The sequence below is a fragment of the Pygocentrus nattereri genome, chromosome 25, assembly GCF_015220715.1.
Source record: "Pygocentrus nattereri isolate fPygNat1 chromosome 25, fPygNat1.pri, whole genome shotgun sequence".
NCBI lineage: Eukaryota > Metazoa > Chordata > Actinopteri > Characiformes > Serrasalmidae > Pygocentrus > Pygocentrus nattereri.
In genome coordinates, this window is record NC_051235.1 from 8915088 (window position 1) to 8931056 (window position 15969).

At 40.3% G+C, this 15969-nt stretch overlaps 1 protein-coding gene across 1 annotated transcript in view; it reads right to left on the bottom strand.

Annotated features, from left to right (window-relative positions):
* mgat5 (alpha-1,6-mannosylglycoprotein 6-beta-N-acetylglucosaminyltransferase) overlaps positions 1-15969 on the bottom strand; it is a 155065-nt gene that overhangs the window by 44894 nt on the left and 94202 nt on the right. Inside the window, exons 6-9 of the mRNA XM_017694627.2 lie at positions 10567-10638; positions 8967-9128; positions 4390-4559; positions 3767-3901 (exon numbers count right to left, since the gene is read on the bottom strand). Of these exons, the coding sequence (XP_017550116.1) occupies positions 3767-3901; positions 4390-4559; positions 8967-9128; positions 10567-10638 (539 nt within the window). The remainder of the gene's footprint in view (positions 1-3766; positions 3902-4389; positions 4560-8966; positions 9129-10566; positions 10639-15969) is intronic.

The following is a 15969-nucleotide window of genomic DNA, read 5'->3' on the forward strand; positions in this document are numbered from 1 at the left end:
TAGAACAAAAGAAAAAAAGGAGCTATTTAGCTTATATTAGACAGCAAGCTAACTGCATGCCTACATACCTCGTTGTTTTTGTCTTGGTGGTTTTATGTTGTGTTTCTGAGCACAATAAAGCGAGTTTCTAAGAACCTTGTGGTTAATGTGGTAAAGTATCGTTGCACATGGAAACTCGGGTCACTTTGCTTTCAAATTTGAAACATGCTACTCTGTAATAGTTGATCTGAAATTAAGATGGACTTTTTTTACCTTGTTAGATCATGTTCCTGGCTCATAATAAAATTGCCGTGTGCAAGATTTTATGTTAAAATGTAAAGAAGCAGCATTACTGAGTAAGAACAAAAAATAACTAAAATGTGGTGTGTCTTGGTGCAGACTTCAATGGACATGTTGGTGAAGGGAACAGAGGGGATGAAGAGGTGCTGGGTATGTATGGTGTGAAAGACAGAAATGCGGAAGGTGAGATGGTTGTAGATTTTGCAAAGAGAATGGAAATGGCTGTGGTGAACATGTATTTTCAGAAGAGGGAAGAACACAGGGTGACATACAAGAGTGGAGGGAGGTGCACACAGGTGGATTATATCCTTAGCAGGAGATGCCACCTAAAGGAGATTGGAGACTGTAAAGTGGTACCAGGGGAAAGTGTAGCAAGGCAGCATAGGGTGGTTGTCTGTAGAATGAGATTAGAAACAAAGAAGAGGAAGAGAGTGAAGACAGAGCCAAAGATTAGATGGTGGAAGCTGAAGGAGGAGGATGGTTGCAGGCAGTTCAGGGAAAAATTGCAACAGGCCCTTGGGGGCAGTGAGGAGCTACCTGAGGACTGGGAAAATACAGATAAGGTGGTGAGAGAAACTGGCAAAAATGTGTTGGGTGTTTCGTCTGCTCAGAGGAAAGAAGACAAGGAAAGTTGGTGGTGGAATGAGGAAGTCCAGGAGAGTATTCAGAAGAAGAAGGCAGCTAAGAAAAAGTGGGATAACCAGAGAGATGAAGGATGTAGGCAGGAGTACCGTGAGGCTAGTCGCATAGCGAAAAGAATGGTGGCAAAGGCAAAGGCTCAGGCCTATGATGAGCTGTATGAGAGGCTGGACAGTAAAGAAGGAGTAAAGGACTTGTATCGTTTGGCTAAACAGAGAGATAGAGCTGGAAAGGATGTACAACAGGTTAGGCTGATAAAGGATAGAGAGGGAAATGTACTACTGAGTGAACAGAGAGTGTTGAGTAGATGGAAGGAGTACTTTGAAGAACTAATGAATGAGGAAAACGAGAGAGAGAGGAGGACAACGGGGGGAGAGATAGTGGATCAGGAAGTGCAGAGAATTAGTAAGGTGGAAGTGAGGGAAGCTTTAAAAAGGATGAAGAATGAAAAGGCAGTTGGTCCAGATGACATACCTGAGGAGGTATGGAGATGTTTAGGAGAGAAGGCAGTGGACTTTTTAACCAGGTTGTTTAACAAAATCCTGGAGAGTGAGAGGATGCCTGATGAGTGGAGAAGTGGATTATATCCTTAGCAGGAGGGTGCGAATAAATAATATTAACAAATATGTCCCATCTAACATCTTGAGAAAGGCTCAGCTAGCTCAGTGCAGAACACATTGGTAACACAATGCAGAAGGAAAATGCATAATGATGTCAAAATCACGATGTAAGTAAGAGAGGCTGACCTGAGAAGAGAAAGTCAGTAAAACTCTAATGAAGGCTAATTTTAGTAGGCTTTGTTCAGTCAACTCTGCTGATTCTCTTTAGTAGCTGCCACGAAACCAGAGAAAGCACCGATACTAGGTCAAACCAATGACAAACACACACACACACACTCATCTTCTTCCCTCCAGCACACTAGCACATCTGCAGTCTAATCCCACCTGTTCCCAGTGGAAGCTCAGTGCTACTCTCATACTGCTGCTTTATAGGCTTAAAGTATTGTTCAGGGATTTCACAACAACAAAGTGGCAGTCCCACCACTGAGGTTTTCTAAAACTAAATGTGACGGTCAAGGGCATGCATACCAAAAACGGCATCTATGGCTGCTCTTACACCTAGATTGTTAGCTGAAGTCACTGCACTTGCAACAATGTTTCTTTTTCATTTCACTTGGTTTTATACTGTAATGGCTAAAGTGCTGCAAATAACACGTGGGTGTTTGTTTACTGGTCAACAGTTTTCCAAAGATACAAGCACATAGTTACTTTAACATTTATCACCATGTAAACTGAAAAATAGAAAAGAGAGAGACACAACACAGGCAGTGATCTCCATAATGTCTTATATGTATGTATCACACACACACACACACACACACACATACATACATATGAGACATTATGGAGATCACACACATATATACATACATATATATATGTATACAAGTTTAGGCTCTTATGGGGGGAGAATAATGAACGCTAAGATGAAAACCACATTAACGTTTTAAGATTTTAGACATTTTTAAAAAAGGGAACAGGAGGGTGTGTGCCAACTATCGGGGTATCACACTACTCAGCCTCCCTGGGAAAGTCTATGCCAAGGTGCTGGAAAGGAGGTTCAGATTGAGGAGGAACAATGCGGATTCCGTCCCGGCCGTGGAACAATGGACCAGCTTTTCACCCTCTCGCGGACTGTTGAGGGGGCATGGGAGTTTGCCAACCCAGTCTACATGTGTTTTGTGGATTTGGAGAAGGCCAGGTTCCCTGAGATATCTTGTGGGAGGTCCTCCAGGAGTATAGGGTACCGGGGCTACTACTCCAGGCCATTCAATCTCTGTACTCCCAGAGTGAGAGCTGTGTTCTTATACTCAGCATTAAGTTGGACCCTTTCAGTATTAGTGATGGGCCCCGGCAGGGTTGTGCCCTGTCTCCACTCCTGTTCATGATATTCATGGACAGGATGTTAAGGCATAGCCAAGGTCAGGAGGGCATTATGTGTGGAGGCCGGAGGGTGGCATCTCTGCTGTTTGCAGACGATGTCATTCTTTTGGCTGAATCACATGGCTGTCTCCAGCACTCACTGGAGCGGTTTGCAGCTGAGTGTGAAGCAGCTGGTATGCAGATCAGCACCTCCAAATCTGAGTCCATGGTCTTAGCCCGGAAAAGGATGGCATGCCCACTCCAGGTAAGGGGAAAGGACTTGCCCCAGGTCGAGGAGTTTAAGTATCTCGGGGTCTTGTTCACAAGTGATGGGAAGAGGGATCGTTGGATCTACAGCAGCAGCAGTAATGCAGTCACTGTACCAGATTATAGTGGTGAAGAGGGAGCTGAGCGAAAAGGCGAAGCTCTCTGTTTACCGGACGCTCTACATCCAGACCCTCACCTATGGTCATGAGCTGTAGGTAATGACTGAAAGAATGAGATCACAAATACAAGCAGCGGAAATGAGCTTTCTTCACAGGGTGGTGGGCTACACTCTATTTGATAGGGTGAGGAGCTCGGTGGTTCGGGCATCTGATTGGACGCCCGTGGACGCCTCTCAGTGGGGGTGTACCAGGCACGGCCTACTGGGATAAGACCCCGGTATTCTCTGGGATTCTCTGCTCTCCCAACTGCTACCGCGACCCTATCTGGATTAAGCGGTTAACGACGATGATGAAGAAATTACTGGTAAAATCTGGTATAAGTAGTTCTAAATGTTTGTAATCCTGTTGGCTCTTTTTACTGAAGGGCAGCACTTTCCCTGTAAACATACACCACGTTAAGCTGGTTTTGTTTTTTCACAGGTCTACCTGTCTCCTCCTCCTTTATATCCTTTGGCTCAGCTGTGAGTGATTTTTACTTACTGGTAATGCACCCAGGAGGGCCCGAGAGTCTTCTTAAACTGAGACAGGCCGACAATGTCTATGTAGATGAGCTCCACCACTTTATCACCCTGTGTGGGACAGCTGGACTTATTACCCATCACTTTCCGCATGATTCTGCAGACAGAGGACAGGGTGTGAGAGTGAGGAATACAAGTAGAAAGAGAAGAAAGAAAACAGAGAAAACAGAAAGAGGACAGAAGAAAAGAACAAATATAAAGGTTTATGAAAAGACTATCTACATTTGAAGCTTAATAGAGCTGGCTTAAATGTACGCTAATACTGCATCACATTGTCATATACAAGAGATGCTTTTTGTCAGCACATCCATCCACCCATTTTTTAAGCCGCTTCTCCATCAGGGTCGTGGGGGGTGCTGGAGCCTATCCCAGCAGTCATCGGGCGGAAGGCTTTTTGTCAGCACAGCAGCCAATAATTTGCCTAATTTAGTCTTTCATTTCAGTCACTGAAGCGTTGCAGTAGGTATAAGGTCTTCATCAGTGTGCACATGTATTTTATTCACTCTTTAAGCCCAGTGACTAAAGCATAGCTAAAATGTCCTAGTAAATGTACATGTATGGTGAGGAGTGTGTGTGTAAACTCACTCTTTGAGCTCAGCGATGGAGGCTGAGATGCGGATATCGTGGCCCAGCAGGTACAGGGTGGTGATGAGGTCACTCCACTGCACCAGTTCCCCAAGTGGGCCCCCACTGAATGCATTCTCTGCTATCTTAAAGCCAGACTCTTTCGTTAGCAGCCCCAGATGCACCAGGATCTAGAGAACAAGTTAAAATATACAAACATATACATAATTACTGTACAGACGCCATAAAGTACCAATAATTTATTGAATTTTCTTTTAAATAGAAAAGTACAACATTCATTTGTTGTGAGATATTTCTGAGGAGATTCGATAAACAATCCACCATGGATAAAGAAGGGGAGAGTAAAAAAAAAAAAAGAAAAAAAAAGAAAAAAAAGAAAAGAAAAGAGAAAAGGTTTTCAAAGCTGGAATTCAAAGAAAGATTAAAAGATGCAAATAAATGGGACTCCTAACAACCATGCAAGACCTGGCAGACCACCAGACCTGTCGCCATCAGATGAACAAAACTTAAAGCTCTCATTTTTGAGAAAGGAGAAAATTAAGCTCTACTCTTGCTTTAGATCTGAAAAAATCCCACAGGTATTTCTGTCCATCCCTTTACTGTGAGAAGACAACTCAATGCTTTGGATCTGAAAACACATGTAGCTTTCAAGAAGCTGTTTCTAAGAAATAGAAATAGCCAATTTTTCCACTAAAACACCAAAACTGGACAGACCTCAACATTACTGAATGTGTCAGATTATTTGAGTCGTGAGAGGCAGAACATGCAACCAACTTCTAAGATTTAAGTCTGGAAGTGTGGAAAACTATCACTGTATATTCAAAGCAAGTCTCCTGAAAAGACTGTTAAGCTGTAATAAAGAAGAAGAAAAAAAAAAACAAAAAAAGAGAAGAAAGTATTTCTCCCACAAATGCAGATGAATGTCCATTCATCTTGATTTAAAAATTTGCTGCTTCCTTCATTTTGTTACAGCTTACACTGGAACTACGGTATTTTTTTTGGCAAAGCAAATAAACATGGAAAGGGGAAAAAGTATGAAATCATATTATTGTGGTCAAACAATCCAAAGAAAACACCTTTCAAGCAAGTTTGACTTCAAAACTTAACCCCATGAACTTACTTCACAGATACCAGCGCAAAATTTGCACAAAACCAGTGCAAAATTTTGACACACCTGACTGAATAAAACTTTTGACATTTTGATTTATGGGCTTATGCTGATATTCTTCAAACTGTCTTGAAAAAATTTGTGTATTTCTAGGAGCACACGTGTCCAAACTTTTGACTGCTAATAATACAGGGTAATAAATGTGTATATGTAGCTGTATTTTCAGAAGGCAGCTAGTGGAATGACGTCTTTTATTACCTGTCCTATTAATCTACTCTGAAATTTTATAGACGATAACAGCAAAGTCATAAAGCCTTATATTTGGGTTGCCTTTATCTAAAATTATGGCCAATGAAATGTAGCAATTTTTATTTCACTGGTAACTCCACTCCTACCTTGACCTTTCCCATTAGATATTGTATATGATAAGGAGACTCCCCTAGGCTTGTCTAGGCTAGTGCATGTATCGTTTTCAGCTAATAGCTGTGGGTACTGGATTCATATCAGGTGTCCATTGCAAGGGGCTTAAAAAGAGAGAACAAAGAGCTTGTCAGGGTCAGGGTGTTGCATTCATGTAATGAAAATCATCTCCATGGACACTGGGTTACAAAGCTATTGTAATGCTCTTTGGTGCATGTGTGGTTTGGACAGACCATGGAAATGGTCAACAGTTATGGTCTTAGAAATGTTTTCACTGTTTTGTGTCTCTTAATCTTTTGCGCTTACATTCGCTCCTAATACTTTCGGTATTTGATGTGTCCACATTTTGCCCTTTATTACAGCTTCCGTTCTTTTCGGGAGACTTGCATTCAGTGTTTCAAAGAAATCTGCAGGGATATTTTTCAACACCCAGAAAGTTCAGCGCATTTTCTGCTCCTCAAGATCCAAGTAATTCCCAACACATTCAACTATCTTAAGATCTGAACACCGGGGTGAGAACATTTGCAGCTTCTTTGCTTGACTTGCAAATCTTCTTTTTTGTCTACTTCACAGCGTGACTTCACAGCTACTGATTTTCTTACTGAAAGTGCCGAGTTGTCTTCTCACAGCCGAAGGATGGACAAAAACACCTGTAGATTTTTTTTTTTTAGATCTGAGTCAAGCTTGACTTCATACTATCGAGTCAAAGATCAAAGATTTAAGTAGGTTAAGGTCCGTCACAGTTATTACATCATAGCTTCATTGCAATTATTTGTGATGGGCGCAATTATTTGAGCTGACTGCTGACTGATCATTTCCACAGTTGTAAGATTTCACAGTCATATTATATACATATCATAAATAGAATGTGAACTGGGTTTGTTGGGTTGAGCTAAATAAATGTAAATAAAAGAGAGCAGTAAATGCATTCCTTGAGACGGGGCTTATACAAACAAAAAATATTCTATAACTTCTAACATGCAGCACAAACATTGTTTGTTTCCTTGACAGCTACATAACCTATTGTATCGTTTTTAGCATGTCTACTAGATGAATGAGTGTTTTACTTCCTTCTATTTTCTCTGTTGAGGAAAATAATTCTGTGTAACTGCAGATATTTGTGTATGAGTTAGTGCACACAGGCTGGTATTTTAATAGTTGCATACACTAAACAAGAAAAGACAAACAGTTAAGCACGATTATTTATATGACAATCATTATTTACATGACAAGCTAAAGTTTCATCATTGAGTCAGCCTTAGTAACAGTTTTAGGGATCTACTAGGTGTTGAACAAACGCCAGAGGAGCCATTTTCTCTGGATCTTTCCATTTTTTTTTAATTCCAGTTTTGGAAACTCACATTCCCATTCTTATTGCAAATGGATTATCTTGTATAATCTTATCTGAAATATCCCCTTTAAAAAAGGAATAACTTACAGTACTGCATGCACACGCACACACACACACACACACAAAACCAAGCATGATGTGTCACTGAAGAATTGATCTCAGAATCCTGGAAAACAACACTTCGGTAACCTTTTAAGTGGGATTTTTTCAAGCAGGAAATTAGGCAATGTCTTGTGTTTTTTCCTGGGAGAGAAAGTGTGTGTGTGTGTGTTTGGTCTGTTGCCACTGCTGTTGGCTGCAGGTGAAAGAGAAGAGTCTCGCGTAAACTCTCCAGGGAGAGAGTGTCCTGGATGGTGTGTGTGGGTGTGTGTGTTTGTGTGTCTCTCAGCACGACGTGTGTGTGAATTATTCAGCTGGTGCATTATTAAAAGGTGGCAGGTACACGGCACAATGGGCTTTCCGTGTTCTTCTCACAATAACATACCTAGCACACCTAATACAGCACGACTGCAGCAATATATTGACAACTGATGAACTGATACTGCAAAAAAACAAACAAACAAACAAAAACAACCTTACTGATATCAGCCAACAATAACTGTACACCTGTTCTACCTTGGAATTGTACACCTTTTTTCAAGTTTTTCAAATTGTCCTGTAGATTTTTTTAACTGTATTTATGGATAAAATATGAATTATATTGTTTTGTTTCATTATAAAAGAAGAAACAACTTGTCTCTAAGGGCTCTGGTGCTGGGTACTGTAATCACTGGGGATGCATAAAAATGTCAGCCACCAAAAAAATCTGGCATGGTTACTGGCTGAAAGAACAAAACAACTGAAAATTGTGGCTGAAAAAAAGCAAAATATTAAACATGTTTCTAGCAAAGAACCAAAATCTCATACTTAAGTAGTTTGGTAATAAAAACGAGAAAGAGTGATTAAAAATGAAGTTTTGTTTTCTTTGCTCTCCTATGCTGGTCATACTTGACATGTTCAAACAGTCAGAGGCAGATCAACAGTGAATCACTCAAATATGACCTTGGCAGCTGCATTCATATGACTATACTTACTATACAGCTACATCTTCATATTCTAGGGATGGCAACTTTCATGCTTTTGGATCCTTTCTCAAGCTTTGCTGTTGTGCAAAGAAACCTCATGGTAGTGAACGGCCAACCAGTCTATGCTTAGAACAATTTTGCAAGGGAGCGTTTTTATTCCTTCTGCCTCATGATATGTGATATTGTACAGCATAGCCTATTGAGAGGACATTAAGCTGGAGCATTAATCTGGCCTTGACTGTAAGTGCATGAAATATTGGTGGTTGATACATAGTAAATATGTGGTCCTAGATCACAGTAAACGGGCTATTCAATCTTGGCTAAAGGAAGGTGGTAGTTATTAGTTGTCTACATATCTGTAAGATGCTTTACATACTTAGGTTATGTACGTGTCACATATGTAACCCTCTAATCAAACTATAAAGCATCTTCCAGATATCATGCTGGTTTTTGCTCACGCTGTATATCAGTGTCTGCCTTCTCACGTTACTTTGATCCTCAGCAAAGGGTGTGTAATCGACTTAAGTATAATAGTTATAATAGTTGATTAATCAAATAATAGTCAATAGATTTATCAGTTACATAAATGCTAGATGCAGGCCTAATCTCAAGAGAATACAAGATTATTCAGTACCTTTTTCCGCTTGCGGTTCTGCAGGTCCTGCTTGGTGGAGAGCGAGCGAATGGCGCTGACCCACGGCTCCTCCATCCGCTTTATCCTTAACATCATCCAGCGGAACTCCTCCCGCCGAGACATCACTCGATACAGCTCATCCAAGCTGGTACGGATATCAGACTGAACCAAAACCAGGCAAAAAACACAAACATCTGTGTCTATGCTGACTGTCTAGAGCACATGTGACAGGCTCCAGTCCTTGTAGGCCAAAACACTGCAGACTTCCTCATTAAACACACCTGATTTAGCTCATAAGCTAATAAACAAAGCCTTTATGAACTGAATTCAGAGCTTAAAATAAGGGTAAACACTAATCTCTGCAGCACTTTGGCCTGGTATGACCTTATTTGCTAATACTTTGAGCAGAGCAGGTTGCACAATGCCATTTTTTACAAATTATTTTTTTTAAAAGCACCTTGGTGGTTTCATTTTATTGTCAGTACTGGGAATGTGTGGAGTCTGAAATGATTCCCAAGAGAGTACTGACATCAAGTCCGCCACATATATTTACTTATATGAAATTGCTTATCAAACCCGGTAATTTTCTCTACAACACATTTATTTGTATTATTCGGAGTCGTGTCATTTTTGCCCATGTACGAGCTACAAAGTGTAAAGCATTAAATGAAAGTGAGCACTGTAAGCAATATGCTAGCCAGCTACATCTACCACTAGTGACATGAGTGATGACTTTAACGTTATTGATGCAGTTCCTTCCTCAAAACAGTGAACTTTATGTTTTAAGCCTTATGGTTTACCTGTGTTGCCTTTGCTGCGGTTTCACAGCTATAAATATAAATCTCACAAGAGATTACATTTTCAAAATAAGCCTAATTTAAAAAAAATCTGGTCTACTACATTAAGTTTGATGAATCATGAAGCAAAATCTCAAAGAGCAATTCTCATTTTTTACAGCACTGGCATGCTACAAAAATAAATAAATAAATAAATGTAAAAAAATCACTGTTATGGGTGTCTGACAGTACAAAATGCTTAAATGCAAGCTAAATGCTCATATAACAGTGCAGCATTTAGGAGAATCCCATATATACAGATCTTTAAGTTTAGTCATTAACATCTGTATCAGCAAGACTGATACAGAAGTTTTGAAATAATGACAGTAATAAAAATAATTAATTATATAGGGCTTAAATAATGAAAGAAGACTTCAGGGAACAGGGATGGGGTGACTGGGGAGCAATATGGCTCACTGTATTTATCAATTTCTACAGATTTTCAATCATCCACCTCCACATGCTAACCTAAAGCGAATCCCATTCAAAAGGAAGAATGTGGTTCTTCGCACTAAGTTTGAGTTGAGAACACCATCCTGACTTTCAGAGTAGGAATTCCCAGTTAAGGGGGTGTTTTCTTTGTTTTTTTCTAGTTGTAGGTGGGAAATCCCAGTCAAACACAGAATAAGTATTGGCAGCTAGGAAGCAAGATGGCCACTTTATGCACTTTCATAGTTGCATACAATAACCGAAGATAATTAAACTGCAATTATTTATACAGCAAATAATCATCAGATAAAATGTCATGATTGTGACAGGCCTACCTGTCCCTTTTTTTCTGAGTCATCATTAATGTTCGTGGTCCTCCAGGGTAGTCGAGGGCACCAGTTCTCCACCTGTCACAACCAAACAAGATCAAGTTAGAATGCATGTGTATGTGCCTAAAGCTACATGTGCCCATGTTTGCACATTTCAGACTAGTGTGTGTTGTGTGTTTATGTGTGGAGATGAGGCCTGATGAGCAGGCACATAAGCGCACGCGTGTGTGTGTGTGTGTGTGTGAGAATGAGGGAGTGAAAACACAATGACAGCTCCTCACCTCCACCCTCTCTCTTTCTCACTCTGCCCTTCTGTCTCTGCTCTGTCTGAGCTTGTGCATTTTTCTCTGCAGGCTCTTCATTACTCCACACACAGTCATTTATCCAACCAGCAGGTACACTCGACAAACCTCCACCCCAACCCACAGCGTTCTGTCTGACCTGCATGCCATCCATTAAAACACTACCGATCTTCCTTCCATCCATAACTGAATACCTCCTATAACGCATGAGGCCAACTATAATACCACTTATCAAGAAATCGGCAAGAAATGAAGTTGATGCTTTATTACATCAAGATGCAACTGTGTATCACACATACACTCACACGGCACATCATCAGAAACTACATTATTCATTTTCCAGACTTGCATAATGGAGTGGAGAGATTAGAAGAGAAAACGGGACTCCTAACAATAATGCAAGAACTTGTAGGCCACCAGAATTGTTATCAGTGGACAAACAGTACCTAAAGCTTTCATCACTGGGAGACTGGGATAAAAGTTAAACTCAAATCTGCTTCAGGTTTGGAAAAATTACACAGGTGCTTCCACTCGACACTATCAATGCTGTTAAGAAACCAGATCTAAAAAAAGAGAAAAACAATTTGCACTAGAAGACCAAAACTGGATGGAGCCCAAACTGCAACATCCAAAATGTAAAGCAAAGCCACCAAATACATTTTTAAAAGGTTGATTTGCAATCTACCATCTTCATTGGTAAACTGGTCTTTTTTTGTCCTGTGCCTACCAAAAACTTGGCCCCAACACAAAACTTTAAAAAAATTTAGGCAACACTGCTTTAAACAATACGATTCAGAAGTCTGGAATGACTGGTTATAATAATAAATTTGTGGTTTTCTATACATATTTGATCTATTTTACATAAATGGCATAGATTTAAATTTTACAAACTGAACAACAAAAGGTATTTTTAGATGTTTTATGCAATATTTCTAAGATTGGATTCGTTATATATTGTAAATATCTACTCACAATATTATTTGTCATGTTATCAACCTTTAAACACCACTTTTCAAATATGAGGTATTCTGCATATTAAATGTACAATAACTGTATTGTTGATGTTTTATGGCTACCTCACTCATTTTAGAATATCAATTTTGACACATCTAACGTTTAAATTTTTAAACATTCTTAGCTTCCTACAATTTTTTTTTACAACCTGAGAAGCTGCACAGGACTAGCCTACTAAATTTATTTTACACACTTATCTAAAACCAAGTCGGGTTTTATATTATTGAAAACAGCAGTGTGCTATAAAATAATGAGGAAGAAAAAGCAGTTGGGGACACAGTCTGAGGGTTGTGCCTTGTAAAAAATATAGCGTGCACTTCTATACAGTGGCAAATGAAGCATGAAAACACACTCTGCTACACTCTTTGCAGACCCCTTCAGTGGATCTACATGGAGGGTGAAGTGGAGAGCAGCAAGGGCATCGAACCTGAGTGTTCCTGATAAAGTAGATGGGGAGGCTGTGTGTAAATTATACTATTTAACAACTCAACATGTTCACCCATCCATTACACCATTGACTGACTCCCTATGCATTATAGATTCATACTTTTTTATGCTTGTTCATTTCAAATGGACAGTCACTACACTCGAGGCAGGACTGACTCCTCTCTAAACACATAAATAAATCAGCCAAGTCCAGGTCTTACACTCAAGCATGTCCAGACAACTGCTGACCACAACACACACACACATGCAGTGTAAATTAGGGTGATTGGAGTGTGTGTGCAGTTGCCAGAGCATGTGGTTTCCAGTGTCTGGCGGTTGGCGTGAGTGTTCCAGGAGATTAAATTGGCTGCTCTCTGAACACTTAAATGTGCCCCTTTACTACCAACCATTCATCATATGCTGACTCCCTGACCTCTGATCATCCACTGAGGCCAATGAGCACTTCCACTTTGATCAATTATACACACACCAGTAATGACAGACAGAAAGAGATAGGGGAAGGCAGAGAGATGGGTCAACCACGAGATTTTGTCTGTTGACAGCAACCTTGGAATCACTGGCTCTGCATGGAAGTGGTCCAAGCCTTATCTGGACAGGCATTCTTGTCAAGTAACATTTTGAGGCTCGACATCTGCTCCATCTAGATGCTTTAAAGATGTCCCACGAGGCTCTGTGCTAGGCCCTCTTCTCTTTTCTCTTTACAATCGCTCTTGACGATGTATCCTCTCATGACTTCTCCAACCACTACTATGCTGATGACCACTACTGCGTTTTCACTGAATTCCTGTATCAGATGTATAACCAGGATGCTTGGCTGCAATGCCAAAAATGGACTTGACACTTTCTACCTCATGGCAATGCTTAAAACCCATTTCACAACAAGAGGCCTTTAAGCTTTTAAAATATGGCTGGTCAAGCCAAGCCACACTTACACACACACACTGAAAACTAGCATCAATACTGTTTTCTGTCCTATCACCCAGGCCTAGAACTTCCTCTGGTCATCTGAGCAAGTCAGTCCCTCGTTGTCTTCAACAGCAATCTGAAGACAGATCTCTTTGTGAAGCACTAATCTAGCATTTACTGAAAAGCCTTGTAGTGCACTATTTCATTATTGTGTACATTTCTTTCTAGGCATCAGCGCTGACTCTTGTTTTTGTTTTCAGGCAGTATTTTAGCTCAAAGGTATCCAATTTATACCAGCTATGGTACATTAACTGAGTGGGTAACAAAGCACTTTTCTAAGTCGCTGTAGATAAGAGCTCTGCTAATGTAGCGAGAGAGAAGTATGAATGACAACAGAGAGGGAAAAGAGAGAGAAGAGAGAGGGGGGCAGAAATAGGGAGGAAAGAGAAAGAGAGAGAAAGAGAGAGAGTGAGAAAGAGCATAAGAAAGGAAGTATGAAATAGAACTGAGAAAAGAGAGAAGAGAACCGAGAGCCAGAAAAGGGAGGAAAGAGCAGGGAGAGAGAGAGATCAAGGGGGCAGAGAAAGAAGAGAGTGGGAACAGAGAGAAGAGGAGAAGGAACAGAAGCAGGGAGAGGAAATGGAAGAGAGAGTGTAAGAGAAAGAAAGAGACAGAAAGATAAAAGAGCGGACAGAAAGGTACAATGAGAGAAAAAGAGGAAAGGGAGAGGGAGAGTGAGAGAGTGAGAGAGAGAGGAAGATGAGGGGAGAAAAGCTGAAGGAGAGATGCACATAGGGAGAAGCAGAGAAGACATGGCTGGTATGGAAATGCATTCACGTCGTCATGGTGACCATGAAAGTCACGCGACACCAGTACTGTGTGAGCGTGTGCCGCACAGCTGCGTTTCTCTTTCCTCATGGAAACTCATGTTATTCAAAGAGAATGTATTTTTCCAGCAGTACTACATAAAAACAATCACGTCCATCCTTTCCATCATCCTGCAAACACACGTACACGCGCGCACACACACTCAACTCCACTAAAGCCATGATTACTTGGTGTGAATAAACAAAACCAAATCTCTAAAATCCAACATGGATATTAATGTATATGATTATAGCCACTGTATGGGCTCTAGGGCTGGACTGTATCATGTTATCATTGTCATTTTACTCTCATGGTCATGGTTAACTGCTAAGATGCATCTCTTGACACAGTTCCTTTTTCCTCAAATTCAAAACGTTTCTGGCAATGGGCTAATTAACAGGGGAATGAATTGAAATATCAAAGGCAGAGCAGTTTCTGTCCTGTTGGGTGACATCTGTTAAGTTAAATCAGCCCACTTTACTAGCCTAATGCTACTGTATCTCATTACCTGGAAGTACGTTTTTATCCTGCTTATTTTCATTTTCATTGCAGGGACATTACTGTATACTGAGCTACTGACAGGACAGGCTCAGTGAGCACCAACTGGAAATTATATAGCTCTACTCTTTACCACACAGTGCCATTTAGTTTATATATCCATACATATTGCATATTGCACCGGTCGCTTCTTTATACACCCATGCATACAGTTATTAACATATGTTACCATGTAGTCTATAGTCACTCAGTTCATTCACTGGACCTGACACGCACCACTGCACCGACACCTGCGCAATATTTATGCGATTTTACGTATTTATTTTCGTACAGCACATCATATTTTACGGTTGTTTTAGCATATTTTTAAAAAATATCTTTACTTCTTCTATTTATGTATGCGTATGTTAGTATACAACAACACTTTTACTCTTGTTTTGCTCTCTGTGTCAAAAATCTCTGAAATAGATTTCCTTCTGGGATTAATAAAGTGCTGGTCGACCTCAGAGCTCCCTTGGTAAGAACAGTCCTGCTCAAAATGACACAACATAAAAATGTAATAACAAATCGGGTTAATTTTTTTTTCTTTTAACACCTGAAAACACATAACTGTCACAGCTGTAACTAAGTGTTACTGTTCAGAAGCATGCTGTCTGTGCAATGATGTATCAGTCCAGACTATTTGGGGATATTAGGGATATTACAGGAACAGTGAACAACTGTATGTATCTTCAAACAGAGCAAATATAGATAGAGGCCAATGTGTAGTAACAGCACAAACTGCACAGTAATTAAAAGTGGTTGGTATAGTGTAGCGGGTAACACCTCTGCCTTCTACGCTGTAGACTGGGGTTCAATTCCCTGTTTGGACAAGCCCCCTACACTATACCAATAAGAGTCCTTGGGCAAGACTCCTAACACCGCCTTAGCCTACCTGTGTAAAATGATCAAATTGTAAGTCGCTCTGGATAAGAGCGTCAGCCAAATGCTGTAAATGTAAATGCAATTACTAGCTGACTGGTTGTCAACTCATTCAGCCACGTTTCTTTAAAAAAATCATCGTACTCAAAACTTTCATAGCCATGTTTATGACACTTCTGCTTTGCTGGTGCATTTTGTCCACTCCAACCAGATATACCCAGGATGTTAAATACATCACCTAGCTGTTAGTAAGGAACATACTTCTGAAGCTTACTAGCTTAGTCTCCTAAGTGTGAATAAGCTTAGGCGAGTTTGATCCCATACAGCTCAGTTTGATTACTAAGTTATTGCAGTGGACTGATAATTGCTGTATGCTTTTTTTCCTTCCTTTCCTTCCTCACTGAACATCCTCCTTTAATAACGGCAAGCGCAAACATTCGAAAGCATGTTTTTT